Genomic DNA, 17,586 nt, shown 5'->3' with positions numbered 1-17,586 from the left:
TGTGAACAAGAGAGAACAGTTTTGAGGAGAGAATTTGTAGGTATTAAAGAAGATTTTAATTTGATAGATGCATTGCAAAGACGTTTAGGTAGCAGACATATTCAAATTATAGTTAGATTTTTCAAAAAAACTAAATTAATAAATAGAATTTGATTATTGTAATAGTAAATAGGTAAATTTAAAACCATGAAGAGCCACACTCCATACCAGTCGGTGGCGATAATGCACACCACAAAGTTATTTGCCAACCGCAAAACAAAATAATACAAGAAGAAGAAACCATTTCGGAGGAGGTGTGGCCTAACAAACCTGGCGACCCTTGTCCGACTGACAGTTTCTGTTGCTGAGCCTCAGTCCAGCTTAGTCCTGCTTCAACCAACATGTCTGTACCGTGCTGTGTTGGTAGCATGAAAACCTGATGACGTTTATCATTTACTGAGTGGGCTTCCTGCTGGAAGCGGCGTGGTGGTCACCTGCCAGAGCTCCCAGCTGAGCTGTCAGAGAGCTGCAGGAGGAGGAGGAAGCGTCGCAACGTTTAAGCGGCCGCCATGAGTTTTTACAAGCACATAATTACTTTCCTTCTGTGGGTAACAGCAATTAAATACAGATGGATACAAATCTATCAACATAGCTTAGAGAATTGTTGAAGGCTTGTAGTTGTTTCGGCAGTGAACCAGCCTACTTTTGTTTTATTTTTACATTGACAAATGTGAGAACAAAGGAAACCTGTCCGCTTGTCCCCGCTACAGGGCCTCATCTTAAACTCTCAGTGGCTAAAACATCGATTGTTTTGACCTATCACAGGACACCACACTCTGGAAGTGTAATGCCGGCTTCAGTGATTGGTCCAAACGTTTGGCGCCTCTTGAATCCGTAGGAGCCGGAGTGGGCGGTGAGAGCGAGACGGTGAACAGTTTGAACCTGCTCTGCATCGAGGCGGAAATATTGAAATTAAACGGTTTTGTTTCCAGAAAAAGACTTAGTTAAGTGACATCAGTATCCACTAAAACAAGCAGCAGTGTTAGTGCCAAATATCTAGATTGAGGCGAGGGGAACGGACGCTTTTGTTGTCAACAAGCGGCCGGTGTTGTAAAGCCGGCTGTCGTGCTTAGAAACGCTGCCTCCCGCTGAGCTAACCGCTAACTAGCTGCGGAGCTAACGCTTCAGCTAAGCTCCAACACAAAGGACCACTCCGCCGGCGTTCGCTGTGTTTACCCGGAATCTATCCGTTGAATGAGGCCAGAACTTGCTGTCCAGGTGAGAGGAGCTGTCACCGTTGGTGTTTCTGTTTTCTCCGTGTTTCATGCGGTTCAAACGGCCCAAGCTTTCTTGGTGCTTTGTTAACTGACCAACTGTTAGCTAGCTCGCCGGGGTGTTCGAGACAAATTTGTCCCCCCGTCATAATTCATTAACTTGAGAAAAATACAGTTATTGTAGAGCTCAGTTAAAAAACTAAACATTCCGATTTAAGTCAACCTTAATATATTTGGAAATTCTTGAAGTGGTACGTAATAAAAGAAAGCACACTTTTAGTGGATACGTAGCACGACATCTGCAAGCTAAAGCTTCCTGGTTTTGTTTGGAAAGATCACCTTGAAACTGACAGCTTTGCCAGATTTGATTTACTTTGTCTTGGAGGGATTTGGGGCATTAAATAACAGAATTATTACATGTAGTTTAAGTAGATTTCGGGAAAACTTTAACTAGAAACAAGTAGCAGTAAGTACAACATAAGGACTAACACACAATACCAATATAATGTATGTTGGTTAAAATCAAAAAGTTGCAACGTATTTAAAACTGATGTTCTGGGGTAATTTATGTGCCTTAATTAAAATAGTTGTCATGAAACATTAAACCTTTGACCAATATTATTCCTTTTTGAGTGAAAGAATTGAATATACTTGTAATAGGTCAAAAATATCACCCTGGTTACTGGAGCAGGAGTATCAAACTCTGGTCCTCAAGGCCCGCCTCCTGAAACATTTAGGTGTCCCTGCCTGGTCCAACACACCTGAATCAAACGGCTGGATTACCCACCCAGTATTTCATCTGGTTCTTGTGGGATGGACATGGTCAACAACTCCGGGTGGGTTTAAGTGATGCTCCGTTAGTCTGCCAAGAGCATATCCTCACATTATCTCACCAGCCCCGGCCACTTCCACATCGCTCTACTTTGTCAGTTCATTGTTGTTTTCACAGCGATGGGCTCAGGTCTTGTGGAAGAAGAGCAAAGCCCTTCCTGTTGCTGTGTTAAAGCACTATGGGAGAGCATCACACTGCTAAGCATCTTGAAGGTGGTCTGAGGAAAACCGTCTGAAAGACTTTCTAAGTTCATTCACGCTGTCAGGACAGGATTGGATCACTTAGGACAGATGTTGGTGCTGGGTGTGAATGAGATCTGACATTTAACAGCACAGTGCTGCTGTGACCAGGACCGTAGATGTATCAAAACAATGGGTCGGACCTCTGAGGACCGTCAGTCATTTCCTTTGTGCTGATTGGTTGATCGTGAGCTTTCAGGCAGCTGTAGCTATAAGAAATTAGTTCTTATATTTAATGGGGGGATCTTTACTTCTGAGTGAGGCAGATCAGATGTATAAACATGTGAGTCGGTTAAAATGTGTTAGCCGGCTAATTTCAAACATACATTTCAGTTTGATCCTCGATATTAATCAATGCAGTTCAGGTTGTTATTCAGATTGGTAAATCATCTGTAAGGAAACCCAGCTTAGTTCTGTTCACTGACCTCTAGAAGAAACTAAGGAAGGTTGGTTTCAACAAGCAGTTTAACATCGAGTGTAAATAAAACACAAACATGTTGCCACCTGGTCCATCTACATTAAGTCCGTAACATTTTGACTGGATAGCTTTTAGAGATGAGCGTGTTCATGGACTGTTCCTCAGGATGTTGTTTACCTGGTTTCTATTCAATGTAAATTTACAGTAAACATATGATATTACATCATAAATGACCCAGAATTCAACTGGAAATGTGTGGGATTTTGAAATGGGAACGCCGTACCAGTTAACCTCCAGTTTCATTTGTTGTTAAATAGTTTTGAAAAGTGGAAAGTCACTGAGTTTTAGTTGAGCGTAACTGGCTAATTATTTCCTACAGGGCTACACATTGTTAGGAAACTATGTGGTGACCATATTATTGTTCCCAGGATGATATTAGAGGCTCATCTGGTGTCGTGAACCTCCTGGACTTGGCCTCCTACCTCTGTTGTTCCTGTAGATCTCCATCTGTATCAGGTGTGGACATCAGCGAGACTCCACCCAACAGGCTGCATGCATGGCTTCAATGTGATTCCCCACTTCTGGAATAAAAAATGCCGCATTCTAACCTCCTATGATATGAACTGTGTACAGAAATATTTCTTTTCACACGTGACGTATCAGTAGAAAACAAGTTATTTCTACTGCTGGAGGTGCGTTCTGTGAAATGTTGATGACATCATTTCACAGAAAAATGGAAACAGACAGGAATTGATCTGAACACCTTCAGGTTTCACAGAATAACTCTCACACACACAAGAAATCGACAAGTATAAAGTATTTATTTTTATATCTCAGTTAAAGAGTTACTCAGTTTCACTGGAATATTGACCTGTTAGCGCCACTAATGCAGTGTGTGGTTGGTTAATCATTTCTGAATGCCTCTAGTCCTTTTGATCGCCATAATGTCTGACATGTCTGAGCGCAGCGTGAGGTTTGAGTCAGCTGTCGGGTTTCACATGGTTCCTGTGCATGGTGGGGGGAGCATGTGGGCAGAAGACTGTTGAAACTAGAACAAAGTCATGAACTAAGTAAACATCTCCTGCAACACGTCTGAGAAGAATGGAGCAATTTCATGTTGGAACAAACATCTCACAGTAAAATGAGACCTGGATCAGTTAAGATCAGTTAACTTCAAAGCCTCTTAAAGCAGACTTCATGATGACGACGTTCTAATCGAACTTTAGTGTTTTCACAATACAATCATGTTGTCACAACTGTCACTATGGTAGACCTTTTATACTGGTGTCCAAAATATTTCCAGATAAATGCTTTATTCTTCTTCTGACTGAGATTTTGTCCGATATGGAGTCTCTATTAACTGTCGAACCGTCAGCAACTCAAACACGCAACCCTTCAGATACGAGGCTCATCTGAACAGCTTGAGCTAAAGCTGCAGCTAAAAAGAGCTTCATGAGACACGCTTCACTTTGAAGAGAAATATCAGGCGATGTTCACACACTCTTTATGAACACGTGCTTTTCTTCTGTCTGCAGGACGATCATGGTGCTGACAGGGAAACGTTCAGACAAGGGTCCAGCCTGCTGGAAGAGGAGGGTGAAGTCTGAGTACATGAGGCTCCGGCAGCAGAAACGCTTCAGACGGGCCGATGAGGTCAAGGTTGGTTCTCACACACACACACACACACCCTTCTGAAATGTAAAAATATTCAGAAAAGTCCAGTGAAGCAGCAGCTAAAAGACTTCATCTGTTCCAGAGCATGTTCAACTCCAACCGTCAGAAAATCATGGAGCGAACAGATATTTTAAATCAGGAGTGGAAGACCAGACGGATCCAGCCAATTCACATCATGACGTCTGTCAGCTCTTTGCGTGGGACCAGAGAGGTGAGCAGACGTTCTCATTAACTCACCTCAGAAAGTCTCTGTGTTCTGCTGACTGGATGTTTTCTCTGCCGTTCCTCAGTGTACCGTCGAAAGCGGTTTCTCCGAGTTCCCCCGGCAGATGATCCCTCTAAAGACCCTGAACGCGGTGGCCTCAGTTCCTGTCATGTACTCCTGGTCTCCTCTGCAGCAGAACTTCATGGTGTGTGGAACCTTTGAGCAGCTTCCTGTTTAGAGCAAAAAACCTTTATTGGACCATGTTGTGGAAGCAGAATGACCCCGTCTGCATGGTTAGGTTCAGTTTCAACCTCAGCGCTCAGTGTGTAACGCTTCTTCTACTTCAGGTGGAGGACGAGACGGTGCTGCACAACATTCCCTACATGGGAGATGAGATCCTGGACCAGGATGGGACTTTCATAGAAGAACTTATCAAGAACTACGACGGCAAGGTCCACGGAGACCGAGGTGAGGACGCTGGACATGATGGTGGTTTTAAATAAATAGTGATGTCTTTAGTTTTTTAGCCAAAGGTTGTCTCTAAACGATTTGATTGGCTGTGGCTGAAAATGCAGCTCAGAGGAACCAATCAGATTAGAGAATACAAGTCTCAGATAAATACAATTGGTTGCAGTAATCTTTCTCTCAGATTGTCCCTGTTTGTTATTAAAGGACCAGAAACCTGCCAGGACCGTTTATTCTGGATCTGCTGGTGTGTTTGTGCATAAGTCTCAGGACCTCACGGAACTACTTTACGTCTGGAAATGTTCTCATCAAATGAGGTTTTAAGGCAGAAAATGCAAGATAAAGACTCTTAGACTGGTTGAGGCTTTGTTCACACAAAGTGTTCATAAATAAATTCTCTTTGTTAAAAGATTGGGAGAAAATATTGGGTCACATTCAGTTCTGTCTCAACCAAACTCAGCCCACAACAAAGATCAAGCAGAGTTGGTTGTTTTCTGGGAGAATCTAGCAGTGATCGCCGCTCATGAGACATATGTCTCATTTAATTCTCATCCCAGGCATAAGCTCTTCATCGGATGTCTCCTCATCCTCCTCCTGGAGCTTTCATTTAATAACCAGACAGAACCGTAAGTGGACATGGATGTGGCGCTACTGGGCCCGGACAAAAATAACATCAAATATTAAGTCTCTACGGACTAGTTTGGATTCTTATCAAGAAATAGTTTAAATTCCCAGTTCTGTTACTGGGAGAGCATCTTTTCTACGATGGTTTTATTGTCCAGCACCTGAGCAGCAGTAAATATTAATGCAACTAATTTAACTTCTTAATTAAAGTCTTAAATGTGACTTCCTGAAAGTAGCAGAAATGTGTCTTAATCCAGACAATAAGAACCTTCGGTGCGGTTCTGCTCGCTCCGTCTCAGTGGATCCTGTTAATAAAACATGATTTCTTCTGTGCCTCTGAAACCAAACTGTCTTGTTTTCCATCTGTGAGAATAAAATAACCAAACGACTCCACCTGGAAAACAAAGAACGTTCTGATCGAGTTGTAATGCTGTAGATTTATCTTCAGCTGTTTTCATCTTTCATCAGACGGGACAAAAATTCTCTGAGTCTTGAAATGTTTAACCGACTGATGTGAAGAGAAGGGATAAATTAGGACTAACAGAGTTGCTGTGAATCCTGGTAGCTTCTCTCTGACGTTGGAACCCCAGATCCAACATGAACAGAAGAACCTCTGAAGATGTTTGCTCCTTTGGTTGTTTGTCAGAGTGTGGCTTCATCAACGATGAGATCTTTGTGGAGTTGGTCAACTCGATGGTTCAGTACAGCGACAACGAGGACGACGATGAGGAGGAAGAGCAAGACTTCAAGGTGGAGCAGATGGATGCGAGTGATGGGAAGGACCGCCCAGAGGACAACAGCAGGGAGAGACATGTCAACAGTGAAGGTAGGTCCAGAGCAGCGGAGCTTCTGACCTGGACCACACATAAATATCCATGTTCTGCTGCTTAAACGTGTTTCTCTGGTTTCGTTTCTACTTGTGGGAAAAGTTGAAGCTGTTATGATGGTTTAGAGCAGAATTAATGTTCTTCAGCATCCAGAACCTGGTCTCCACCAATGTGGACCTGAGCCTGAAAACATGTCTTCATTTTTAAAGTAAAAAATAAATTCCAAATCTGGATCCTGGGCCGCTGTTCCCTGACTGTGCTTGTTTGTCATCTCCAGGCCAGAGCAGCGACGACGCCACCAAGAAGTTTCCTTCAGACAAGATTTTTGAGGCCATCTCCTCCATGTTCCCCGACAAGGGCTCCACGGAGGAGCTGAAGGAGAAGTTAGTGTCTCCGTTTGTGTCTGAGTGTCAAACGGCAGCAGAGACGAATCCAGATCCTGTCAACGAATCACAAGAACTAGTAGTTATGGTTCATATATTACAAATAGACTAAAACACAGCAGTCAAAATTTAATGTTCTTCATTTTCTTTATCAAAGAAAATGAAATTAAGTTCCAGCAAAAAAAAGTTTTAGGAATAAATTTTGGATTCAGTTTTTTCTGTTGAAATTAACTTTTTTTGCCAACAACTTTTAATGGCTTTAATCAGATTATTTTTTATTATTGCCTGACACACACACACACACACACACACACACACACACACACACACACACACACAGTGTTTTCATTATAGGAACCTTCCATTCACTTCCAATTATTGCTACATCCTGACCTTTGCCCTCAACCTATCTTCATACCCTAACCCTAAACAACCCACATCTCTCCTTGTGTGGACCGGGTCAACATTTTTAAGATTTCTTTATTTTTTGAAAATGCACCAGCTGTTTTTTTTTCTCAAATAATAAAATTGAGCTTAAATTAGAACCAAAGCTTTTCAGTTTTAAAATTAGGTTACAGAGTTTATTCACAACAGCCACTATTGGTCCGTTTAAACGGACCAGAGTTCATTTCCTCCTTGGTCCGTTCCCTTAAGCAAACCCTGATCTGGACCAAACAACCGGGCCAAGACCCAGTTTTTGAGGTGGTCTCGGTCCACTTTCAAACAAACTCTGGTGCCGTTCGCTTATGGTGTGAATACGAACTGGCTCCGATCCGACCCAGCTACAGATATATAAGTCTCTGTGGACTTAATAAGCCACTGAAGCCAGTTTCAAAAGTGAACGTCGTGAAGAAATCGGACCTGATCAGCTGTGTGTTGCTTAGCAACGCTGCTCCCGGCATGTTGTGGGTCAGAGGGTGCAGAGCACGTTGTCTGCAGCTGTAATAACGGCTGCAGTTGTTTGCCTTGTCCCGCCCCCGGCGTTTCTGTCCAATGGGAGCAATGATCGTCACCCACGTGGCTTTGTTTACACTAATGAAAACGAACCGCACCGAACGAAAAAACTAAAGTCTGCTTTTGGTCCGGACCAAAGGGCTTTCCTGCTGTGAAAACACCCTTATTTGCTTTTAATAGCAGACACAATTTTTACATTTATTTTACTTAAAAGTTTTAGGAAATATAAACATTTTAGCGTGTGAGAGGTGCTGCTGAAGCCAAATCTTTTGGTCATAATTAATAGACATGTTCATGTTTTAATGCGTCGTCATTTTGATGTTTGGTTGTGAAATGAGTCGTTGACTCTTAGCTGAATTATTTCTGATTATGACGGTTTAGTTTTAATGCTCTACCGTCATTAAAGCCCTGATGTGTGTTTGAGCTTCAGCTGACTTCCTCGCCGAGGCTTCAGGCGACTTTCACGTGTCTGTTTTTAATGTTTCAGGTACAAAGAGCTGACCGAGCAGCAGCTGCCCGGCGCTCTGCCGCCTGAATGCACGCCCAACATCGACGGACCAAACGCTCGATCCGTGCAGCGAGAACAGAGCCTGCACTCCTTCCACACTCTGTTCTGCAGACGCTGCTTCAAATACGACTGTTTCCTTCACCGTGAGTAGAAGCTGGACCCGTCTTCTACTCGGGCTTTTATTTAGAGAAGACAGTCAGGTTCCATGTTGGTTTGATATCATTCTTAATGCAGAAAAGTTGGAGATACTTCATCTGGCATACATTAATGGACCCGTTCTTTCAGCTTTCCACGCCACTCCAAACACCTACAAGCGCAAGAACTTGGAGAACCTGGTGAACACGAAGCCCTGCGGCCTGGACTGCTACATGTACCTGGTGCAGGTGAGGCGTCCACCTTTACTTCTCTGAAGATCTCAGATCCTCTGGCTGGTTTCAGCTGTTGAAGGAAACGTCTCTGTTGTTAACAGGATGGGATGGAGGGGGAGTTTCCTGCCAGCGTGGTCTCTGAGCGCGTCAAGACGCCGTCCAAACGCACGGTTGGCCGTCGCCGCGGACGACTGCCCAACAGCCGGCCCAGCACCCCCACCGTCTCCTCGGAAACCAAAGACACGGACAGCGACCGCGAAGGAAGCAAAGACGACGAGCGAGATGAGAAAGACGACGAGGACAAGAAGGACGAGACCAACAGCAGTTCAGGTGGAACCTTCTGCTTCTCTTCAGCCTTGCTTTTAGAACCAGTTCAGGTTGACTGGACCCAAGGCAGCAGAAACGGTCGGGTGACTGACCCGAGTGGAAAAGGTCCGGAGGAGCAGATTTCCTTTCCGTAACAAGCAAACTTTTTACTTTGTTTTGTTGTTGGTTTGCTTTTGTTTTGGGTCCTCAGCTGCATCAGGTTTGGTTCCAGAAGACGAAGCAGAACTGCAGCGGTGTTGAAGCCATGATCCGACAGAACCTTCATAGTAAATCTGCTCCATCTCTGAGCGGGTTTGTCCTGAAGGCTTCTGGGCTTTTAAACAACTCAACCTACAACATGTGGGTTTGGTTTCTGTGAGAGATTTGGGTTTTCCAGAGTAAACATGTTCTGATTACAGTTTACTGCTGTCAGTGCAAACCCAGTAACAGTAAATATTTACCCAGAATGCTTCAGAGTAAAATTCAAATAAAATCAGCCTCAGGGGTTCTAAACGATCTGGAAACGTGTGTGAATAGAAGATTGTCCCCGTCTCATTGCTTTTGTTTGAAGGATGTAAATAATCTGCTGAACTGATGATTTCAGGTAAAACCAGAGAATTTCCTCTTTTAAAAGGATTCATTCATTCATCTCTCCTTCCTGTTTTATTCTTCCATCCATCAGTTTATCTCAACGCTGGTTTTTGCAGCAGGACCCTTGAAGGATTTTCTGTTATAAATTCAGTAAACGTTTGTGTTTATTCCTCATAATGAGCCAAACGTTCACCAGCTTAGAGTCTGGAAACGGATGAAATGTGATCCTGCAGAAACTTCTCATCTTCCTCAGCGTCTGTTTACAGACCAACAACTACTGCTGTGTTTGCAGTTCTGGCTTCACCCAATGAGCTACTGGGTTTTGTCCTGATTTTATTTGTTCTGCATTGACATTTTGATGCATTCAAGTGTCGTAGTTTTTCTAAACGTTTGCCATGTGCAGCGTGACAGAAGAGGCTTGCCGTTAGATCAGTTTGGTGTTAAATGTTGTGGATTTGTTGCAGAGGGGAACTCTCGGTGTCAGACTCCAGTGAAGATGAAGCTGAACTGTGAGCCCGAAGCCGTAGACTGGAGCGGCGCCGAGGCGTCTCTGTTCAGGGTGCTCATCGGGACGTACTACGACAACTTCTGCGCCATCGCTCGGCTCATCGGCACCAAGACCTGCAGACAGGTGAGCCGACACAAACCCGTTTCCGCTGATCGGACTTCAGATCGCGTCACAGATGATCTAAGCAGCAAACAGACCCTGAACTGTTTCCTGTGCCGCATCTTTCAGGTTTACGAGTTCAGAGTCAAAGAGTCGGCCATCATCGCTCGGGCGCCGGCCGAGGACGAGGACACGCCTCCCAGGAAGAAGAAGAGGAAGCACCGACTGTGGGCCACCCACTGCAGGAAGATCCAGCTGAAGAAAGGTCAGAGCCTTCAACAGGTCGGACAGAACTATGACGGATGGACAGGAGTTCTGTCCCACTTTAACAAACGTTTTAAAGTTTGTTGGTCCTCTCCCACCATCTTAATATTTAACTACCAAGCAGCCAGACTCCTGAAATCGTAAAGTTTTTATCAGCCGCTCTGGGCATTTTGACCTTTGACCTGCTTGCTGTTCCCATCATTGAAAACTGAAAACATGACCTTTGTACGTCTGCAGATGGATCGTCCAATCACGTGTATAACTACCAGCCATGTGACCACCCTCGGCAGCCCTGTGACTCCTCCTGTCCCTGCGTCACCGCTCAGAACTTCTGTGAGAAGTTCTGTCAGTGCAGCTCAGAGTGTAAGATCCGAAACAGAACATCTGAGTCTGCAGGGCAGGTGTGTGTGTGTGTGTGTGTTCTAAGGCTCTGTCCTCTGCAGGTCAGAACCGTTTCCCGGGTTGTCGGTGCAAAGCCCAGTGCAACACCAAGCAGTGCCCCTGCTACCTGGCGGTGAGGGAATGCGACCCGGACCTGTGCTTGACCTGCGGTGCCGCGGACCACTGGGACAGCAAGAACGTGTCCTGCAAGAACTGCTCCATCCAGAGAGGAGCCAAGAAGGTGAAGTTCTGTTCAGTTCTGCAGCAACTTCAGATCATTTTAGGCCTTCAGACAAACATCAAATGATGCTTTTGGTTTCAGCACCTGCTGCTGGCGCCGTCTGACGTGGCCGGGTGGGGCATCTTCATCAAAGAGCCGGTTCAGAAGAACGAGTTCATCTCAGAGTACTGTGGAGAGGTAAGAACCGGTTCTGTCCAACAGAACCGTCAGTTTAAATGCGGAGTCAGCAGATTCCTGGGTGTGAAAACCTTCGACACCAAAGAGACAAGAACCTGACCAGAGGCAGTGAGGAGAACCCCTGGAGTTCCCTGGAGAACCCTGGAGTTCCCTGGAGAACCCTGGAGTTCCCTGGAGAACCCTGGAGTTCCCTGGAGAACCCTGGAGATTCGAGATCAAGTTAAATATGGGGAAACAAACGCAGAATATGTAGAAAAATATTTCTAGACTTTATTTTCTATTTTTTCAAAGTTTCCTGTTTGTTCATGAGTTTGTCCTTTCAGTCTCTGGTGTTCGTAGGCTCCAAACTTAAACCCCGACCTCAGTAGAAGAATCTGCCATGTTGAACGTTTGGGGACATTATGGACTGAGGATTCTGGACGGGTTTGGACCGTGTCCAGTAACCGGTCCCCGGCTCCAGTTATTTTCAGCCTCGTTTTGAAGGTTTTATTAAATCTCTGCAGATAATCTCTCAGGATGAGGCCGACCGCAGAGGGAAGGTCTACGATAAATACATGTGCAGCTTCCTCTTCAACCTCAACAACGGTGAGGAACCTGCAGAACATCCAGGATCTTCTCTCCTGAGACTCTGACCCAGTTTCACAGATCATCATCTTTTCTTCCTCTAGACTTTGTCGTCGACGCCACGAGGAAAGGCAACAAGATCCGCTTTGCCAATCACTCTGTAAACCCAAACTGCTATGCAAAAGGTAGGCCCATCAGAACCCGTGGGTGTATGGACTTTATGGAGGCGGTGTTGGTGGTTCTGCTGTAAGTCCTGTCTGTTCTCTGCAGTGATGATGGTCAACGGGGATCACAGGATCGGGATCTTTGCAAAGAGAGCCATCCAGACTGGAGAGGAGCTCTTCTTCGACTACAGGTCAGTCAGAACTGCAGCGTTTACAGGGTATTGGACCTGAACCTTTTCTAGTTACAGATTCAGACCCAAAAAGCTCAGGACTGTCAGAGCTTCTCTGTTTTTACTCATCTGAGCCCAAAAGGCTCTTTTTCAGCTTCTTTTCCCTTTTTGTCAGAAATAGATTTTAAATGTTTATTTAATGAGACCGAATGTAAATGGAGTCGGGCCGTAATGGTCCAGAACATCTAGAACCCAGATGCTCAATGATTCACTGCTGAGCTGAGCTGCAGAATCAAGAACTTTACTGTTTGTTTCATCCTCTGGATCCATGATGTCATTAGAAATAAAACTTCTTCAGCTTCTTATCTTTTTAAATCACATCCTGAGTTTTTTCTCGTTTTTGAGTTGCTGAGAAACAAACCAGCAGCGGACCGAACCACGTAGTTCTGTTCATGCAAACATCCTCAGTTCTTCTCAGGGATTCAGAGCTTTGATCTGGAAACGCCGGCAAACTATTTAAGGCTTTTATTTTGGAAATTATTGTTCGTATTCACAAAGATTCTCAGAGAGCTTCTAACTTAGCCTGAATATTCCTGCCAGGATCATCATTATTTAGATACATTTCATCGTTTTCATATGAATTCATTTCATATTAATATTAAATTCAGCATTTTACTGTTTAATGAGGTTTAGTTTGGTAAAATGACCGAAACACAACAGAGAAAAGGTGGAGAACAGCGAAGTGAACAGAGGAGCAGAGCCTCCTGGTGGAGGAGAAGAGAGGAGTGTTGAAGGTAGATTTGGTTCTGGGATCACGGTGGGAACCAACAGACGTTCCCTCTGCTTTCAGCACCAGCCTGGAATGTGAGCAGCTCTGGTTCCTGCTGCATTCAGAACCTAGAGAGGAGATAGCAGAACACCAGAGAACTTCTCCACAGATGTTGGAGATGATCATTTAGACTGAGGCTGCTGACATCATCATGAACATTACAGCAGATTCACCTCATTTACATCTTCCTGCTCTGGATATAGAGCTCAGATTATTGGACTGTTGTCTAGAGTTTGGATTATTTATATATATTTTTACTTGTTTACTTGTTGAAAGCATTTTACAGTCTAAATATTACAATAATTCTGTTCACTGTTTTTATTCATGGTTATTAATTATTGTTTCTAGTATTTATTGATCCTTCCTAATATCATCTTACTAGAGGTTGACCTTTAACCTGTCCTGCTGCTGAAACTATTTCATTTCCTCCTAGAGGGATGATAAAGTTAATCTTATCTCTATATTAATAATTATATGATTGTTCTAGAAGGTTCTGTTCTCATTAACTCGACGGTTTAGGAGGTGGATCTCTGCACCGTGGAGCTGGTAGCGTTTGATTCATTCACTGTTGTTCATTGGAGGAGAAGATCTCTCCTTTCTGTCCGTCTTTCCTCCATCTTCTCTTCTTCAGACACTCTTAGGATCACTAAAGGTCCTCCTCACTGCTCTTTAATAGAAGATTTTTCTTAGAATGACGTCATTAGGAGCTACTTTTAGTCGAATTTGGGTCCTGCAGTTTTAATTTGTAGGTAGAGACGACGTCTGAGTCAGATCTTTGATGATGTCACGTTTAGATGCTAACCGCCATGTTTTTCTGCCTCGGGTCACCAGGTACAGCCAAGCCGACGCCCTCAAGTACGTCGGCATCGAGCGTGAGACGGAGATCGCCTGAACCGGACCTCCTACCTCCTCTGGATCAGCGACACAGAGGCCTTACACCCAAACGCAACAAACACACCTTCTCTTCAGGAACTCTGGGCTTTTGTTTTTTTCGTAGGACTTTTCTTTCCTGACTTTTCGTTTTTTCCTGTCGACAAACGCTCCTCTTCTGTCGGGATGTTTGGATTCTTTCTGGATCTCCTCTTGAAGATCATCTGAACAGGAATTGTTGACAAAATCCAAAAGTAACTCAACGGTTGGAAGCTTCAGGGACCAAACCTCTCCACCAGCAGCTCTCGGCACACAGACCCGACCCTGTTTCCTCTTCGATGTGCACTATGACCCGACCCGGCTGCATGATCCTGCAGAGCTCCATGTCGACGCGTCCAACACTGCCAAACAAACGGCTCTGATTCAGAACGGAACGGATCGGAGCTGCAGACTGAACTGTTTCCCACCAGCAAACCTGGAAGGTCTTCAGCCATGTTGGACCTGAAATAATTCTGGGTTGTGATGCTGCAGTTTCAGGTGCTAAACGGGTCGAAAACCTCCAAAACCAGCACACATTAACTGCTCACACAGTCCTGTCCTCAAACACACCATCTGGGCTTTTCTGGATGTTCTGTTGGTGCTTCTGTCTGTACAGTTTTCCCAGAATCATGCTTTTTCCCACGAGGATTAATCTGGGTCCTGGTGGTTATTTAGAACCGGATTAACCAGAATCATGTTGCTTTGTGTGCTGATCGGACCTCCTGGTGTTTTCTGTGCATGCTGCTGTTGTAATATCATGGTTCTGTGCTTAGAGGTGGGAATGGTGCCGACTGTTGCTTTTTAAGGATATAAGCAGGGATGTGACGGCTTCCAGGCAGGAAGTGGACCAGGACCAGGACCAGTTGTAACTTTGGTGCTGAAACTCTTATTGTTTGAACATATATCCTGAGATGTGATGTTGGCGGCTGAAATAATCCGGTTTGATCTAGAATCTGATGATTTATGAGACTTAAAACCTTCAGTTGAGGCGACAATCCTGATGTGTTAAAAGGAGATCATTGCATGTTGTTTTGTACTGATCCGGTTGGGGAACGGGCCGTTAGGATAAAACAACGGTTTCCTGATATTCCCATGATTCAGTAGAACGTTCATTATTAGCCATAATGTCACATTTATGTACGGAAATGTTTTATTTTACTGTGAAGGTGCTGCAGTCCTCTTTGAGCCAGCTGACTGACAGTGTGCAGCAACGGTTTTTAAAGCCCAGTTAACCCTTTTCTACTCGGGGAGGACCCAGGTTCTAGAGTTGACATCAGAATTTTGATATTTATTAATCATGGACTCAGTTTGACCCCTCAGCTGTTTAAAAGTCCTGCTGTCTTGAATCAGGAGGTTCTGGGCGGGAAGCAAGACAAGCTGTGGGGCTTCTTTGGCATAACTTTGTGTCAGTCGACCCGGCATGTCCCGCTCCCTAACAGAACACTCAGCAGGATCTTCTGTTAACGGACCTCAGGTTTCTGCATGGACTTCAGATCATATTCTTACTCATAATCCTGCTTTTCCTGGGAATTCTGGTGCTCTCCAAGGTCCAAACCAAGCAACTTGTTTATTATTTATTACTAACTTGAGGCGACCGGTTCCGGGTCAGAGGATGGAAACATGGTGCTGAACTCATCGGTGTGGGAATGTGAACATATTACAAAGATCAACATGTAGGAACTGCTTCCTGTTTTCTGTCACCTGCTGATCCGACTGGTTCTGTCAAATCATGCCAACGGTGCTGTTCTGGGTCGTGGTTTTGTTTCTAACTTGAGGGTCGGGACCCCGCCTTTTAAACTTCAGGTTCTTCTTCCTGTCTCGGTAGAACTACTTCCTCTTCTGACATTGGTGCTGATTTTTGTGACGTTTACAGGGATTCTGCTGTTCTGAGCGAAGCGGAATAAAAATGTTCTCCATGGTTTCATTTCTGCTGGTTTGTTGCTTCATTCCAAGACTCCAGATGTTCCAGATGTTCCAGATGTAGAAAACAATCCTTCATTATTCGTGTCTTTAAACCCTAGAGGCTGACATTTTGTTTGGGAATCCCGCGTCAGTAAAGATCACGTGATTGGGACGGTAACGGATAAAACGTGAACTGGAGCAGACGGGAGCGGGAGCTAAACAATACGAAGAAAATAAACTAGGATCAATTATCTTTGGAAACTTTGTTATAAACTTTAAGAAAAAAAAAAAACTTGGATCGACGCCGCCATTGTGTAGTTTTTTTCCAAGAAGCCTAAACTATAATGCGAGTCAAACGAACTACAAGACCCACAAGCCAACAGTGCTTCTGCTCGATGTTTTCCACCTGCGTTCAGGATGGAGGGAACAAACGCAGGTGGAGAACTGGACGTGGTAAAATTATATTTGTAACGTAAAGTCAGAAATAAAGACTTATCTATTAAACTTATAGAGCTGACAGGAAAGTCGTAAATATAACCGAACTTCAGGAGAGTTGAATGTAGCGGTTTTAACACGCAGTCTGCTGCTTGTAAAACGTGTTTAGTTGTAATCAAGTTCACCAGTGATTAAAGGACACTTATAAAACAGATTCTGGATTAAATCAGTCCTGCATCTCTTCATTCATCAAACCAAAAGTACCATAAAGTCTCATCTGACCAACAAAGACTATTGCGTGGGGACACAAAAAGAAAAAATTCCCCCTTGTCCCATCGTGGACTCCGTAGAAAGGCTTCATCAAGGGAAGATATTAAATAAATATGTTGTGAAATAGAAAAAAATTTAATGTACCATTAAATGTACAATTTATTTAATACATCATTAAATATTAAGTGTACCACTAATTACGTCATGTCGTCTTTAAAATTATACTTAATTATTCAGTGGCATATTTAATTGCATAATAGTCCATTTCATGATATAATGGTACATTTATTGTTTCTAATGATGTATTAAATAAATAAATGGTACCTTTAATTTAATGGCACATTTAATGTTACATTTACTTCACTTATGGGACATTCACAACATTTATTTATTTAATGATGATTTTATTGTATTAATTTTGGCCAGTTTGACCCTCCATTCTTGATGCCTGTATAGGAGATCATGTCAGAATTTAAATCAGGTGTTCTGGAGCAGACAAACATCTAAAACTTGCAGGGAAGGGGTCCCTGAGGACCAGGGCTGTGAACCATTGAGGTACAGTTTCTAAATTATGAAGGTAATACCTTTTTGACCTTTTATTCACCAAGAACAGTTCTCTTACTAGGTGCATTTTTCTTTCGTTTCAGCAACTTGAAACATAAAAATAATGTCATTGTTCAAAGGAAACAGTCACTTAATAAATAAGTAAAATACAACTATGTACATTTTGTTTATTCAACTAAGATAGACATGGTCTGTTTCCTTGTTTAATATTTTATTTCTTCATTATTATTCTTTTTACTTTAACTGGCCTTTACTACAGCTAAAAACAGGGACCTAACTGGTCCTTCAAACAAAGAAATTACCAAAAGACTAAATGAAGAAAACAAAAATGGGAGTGGCACAGGAGTGGGAGTCAATTTACCAGGAGTGGGACGGGACAGGATTTCTTTTTTTAATGCTGGCCTGGGATTGGGATGGGACAAGACATTTTTCTGTGGGAGTGGGATGGGACAGGAGAGAAAA

The 17,586-nt window shown here is 43.6% G+C and overlaps 1 protein-coding gene across 2 annotated transcripts; it reads left to right on the top strand.

Moving 5' to 3' along the window:
• Positions 1 to 355: 355 nt before the first annotated feature.
• On the top strand, positions 356 to 15,877 carry ezh2 (enhancer of zeste 2 polycomb repressive complex 2 subunit). Of its 2 annotated transcripts, XM_047350020.1 has the most exons (20): positions 356 to 1,257; positions 3,171 to 3,258; positions 4,278 to 4,401; positions 4,499 to 4,627; positions 4,707 to 4,826; positions 4,969 to 5,089; positions 6,357 to 6,536; positions 6,815 to 6,920; positions 8,362 to 8,525; positions 8,668 to 8,765; positions 8,852 to 9,080; positions 10,112 to 10,278; positions 10,384 to 10,519; positions 10,756 to 10,881; positions 10,962 to 11,140; positions 11,222 to 11,317; positions 11,821 to 11,902; positions 11,986 to 12,066; positions 12,152 to 12,236; positions 13,876 to 15,877. In XM_047350020.1, the coding sequence occupies exons 3-20, from the start codon at positions 4,285 to 4,287 to the stop codon at positions 13,934 to 13,936; spliced, it is 2,277 nt and encodes a 758-aa protein (XP_047205976.1). In that variant the 5' UTR covers positions 356 to 1,257; positions 3,171 to 3,258; positions 4,278 to 4,284; the 3' UTR covers positions 13,937 to 15,877. The 2 variants fall into 2 exon arrangements, with proteins under 2 accessions (XP_047205976.1, XP_047205975.1); XM_047350019.1 differs by lacking the exon at positions 3,171 to 3,258 and having other exon boundaries at positions 357 to 1,257.
• The last annotated feature ends 1,709 nt before the right edge of the window (positions 15,878 to 17,586 follow it).

The sequence above is a fragment of the Girardinichthys multiradiatus genome, chromosome 21 (genome assembly GCF_021462225.1).
Source record: "Girardinichthys multiradiatus isolate DD_20200921_A chromosome 21, DD_fGirMul_XY1, whole genome shotgun sequence".
NCBI lineage: Eukaryota > Metazoa > Chordata > Actinopteri > Cyprinodontiformes > Goodeidae > Girardinichthys > Girardinichthys multiradiatus.
This window is presented reverse-complemented; position numbering and strand designations above follow the sequence as displayed.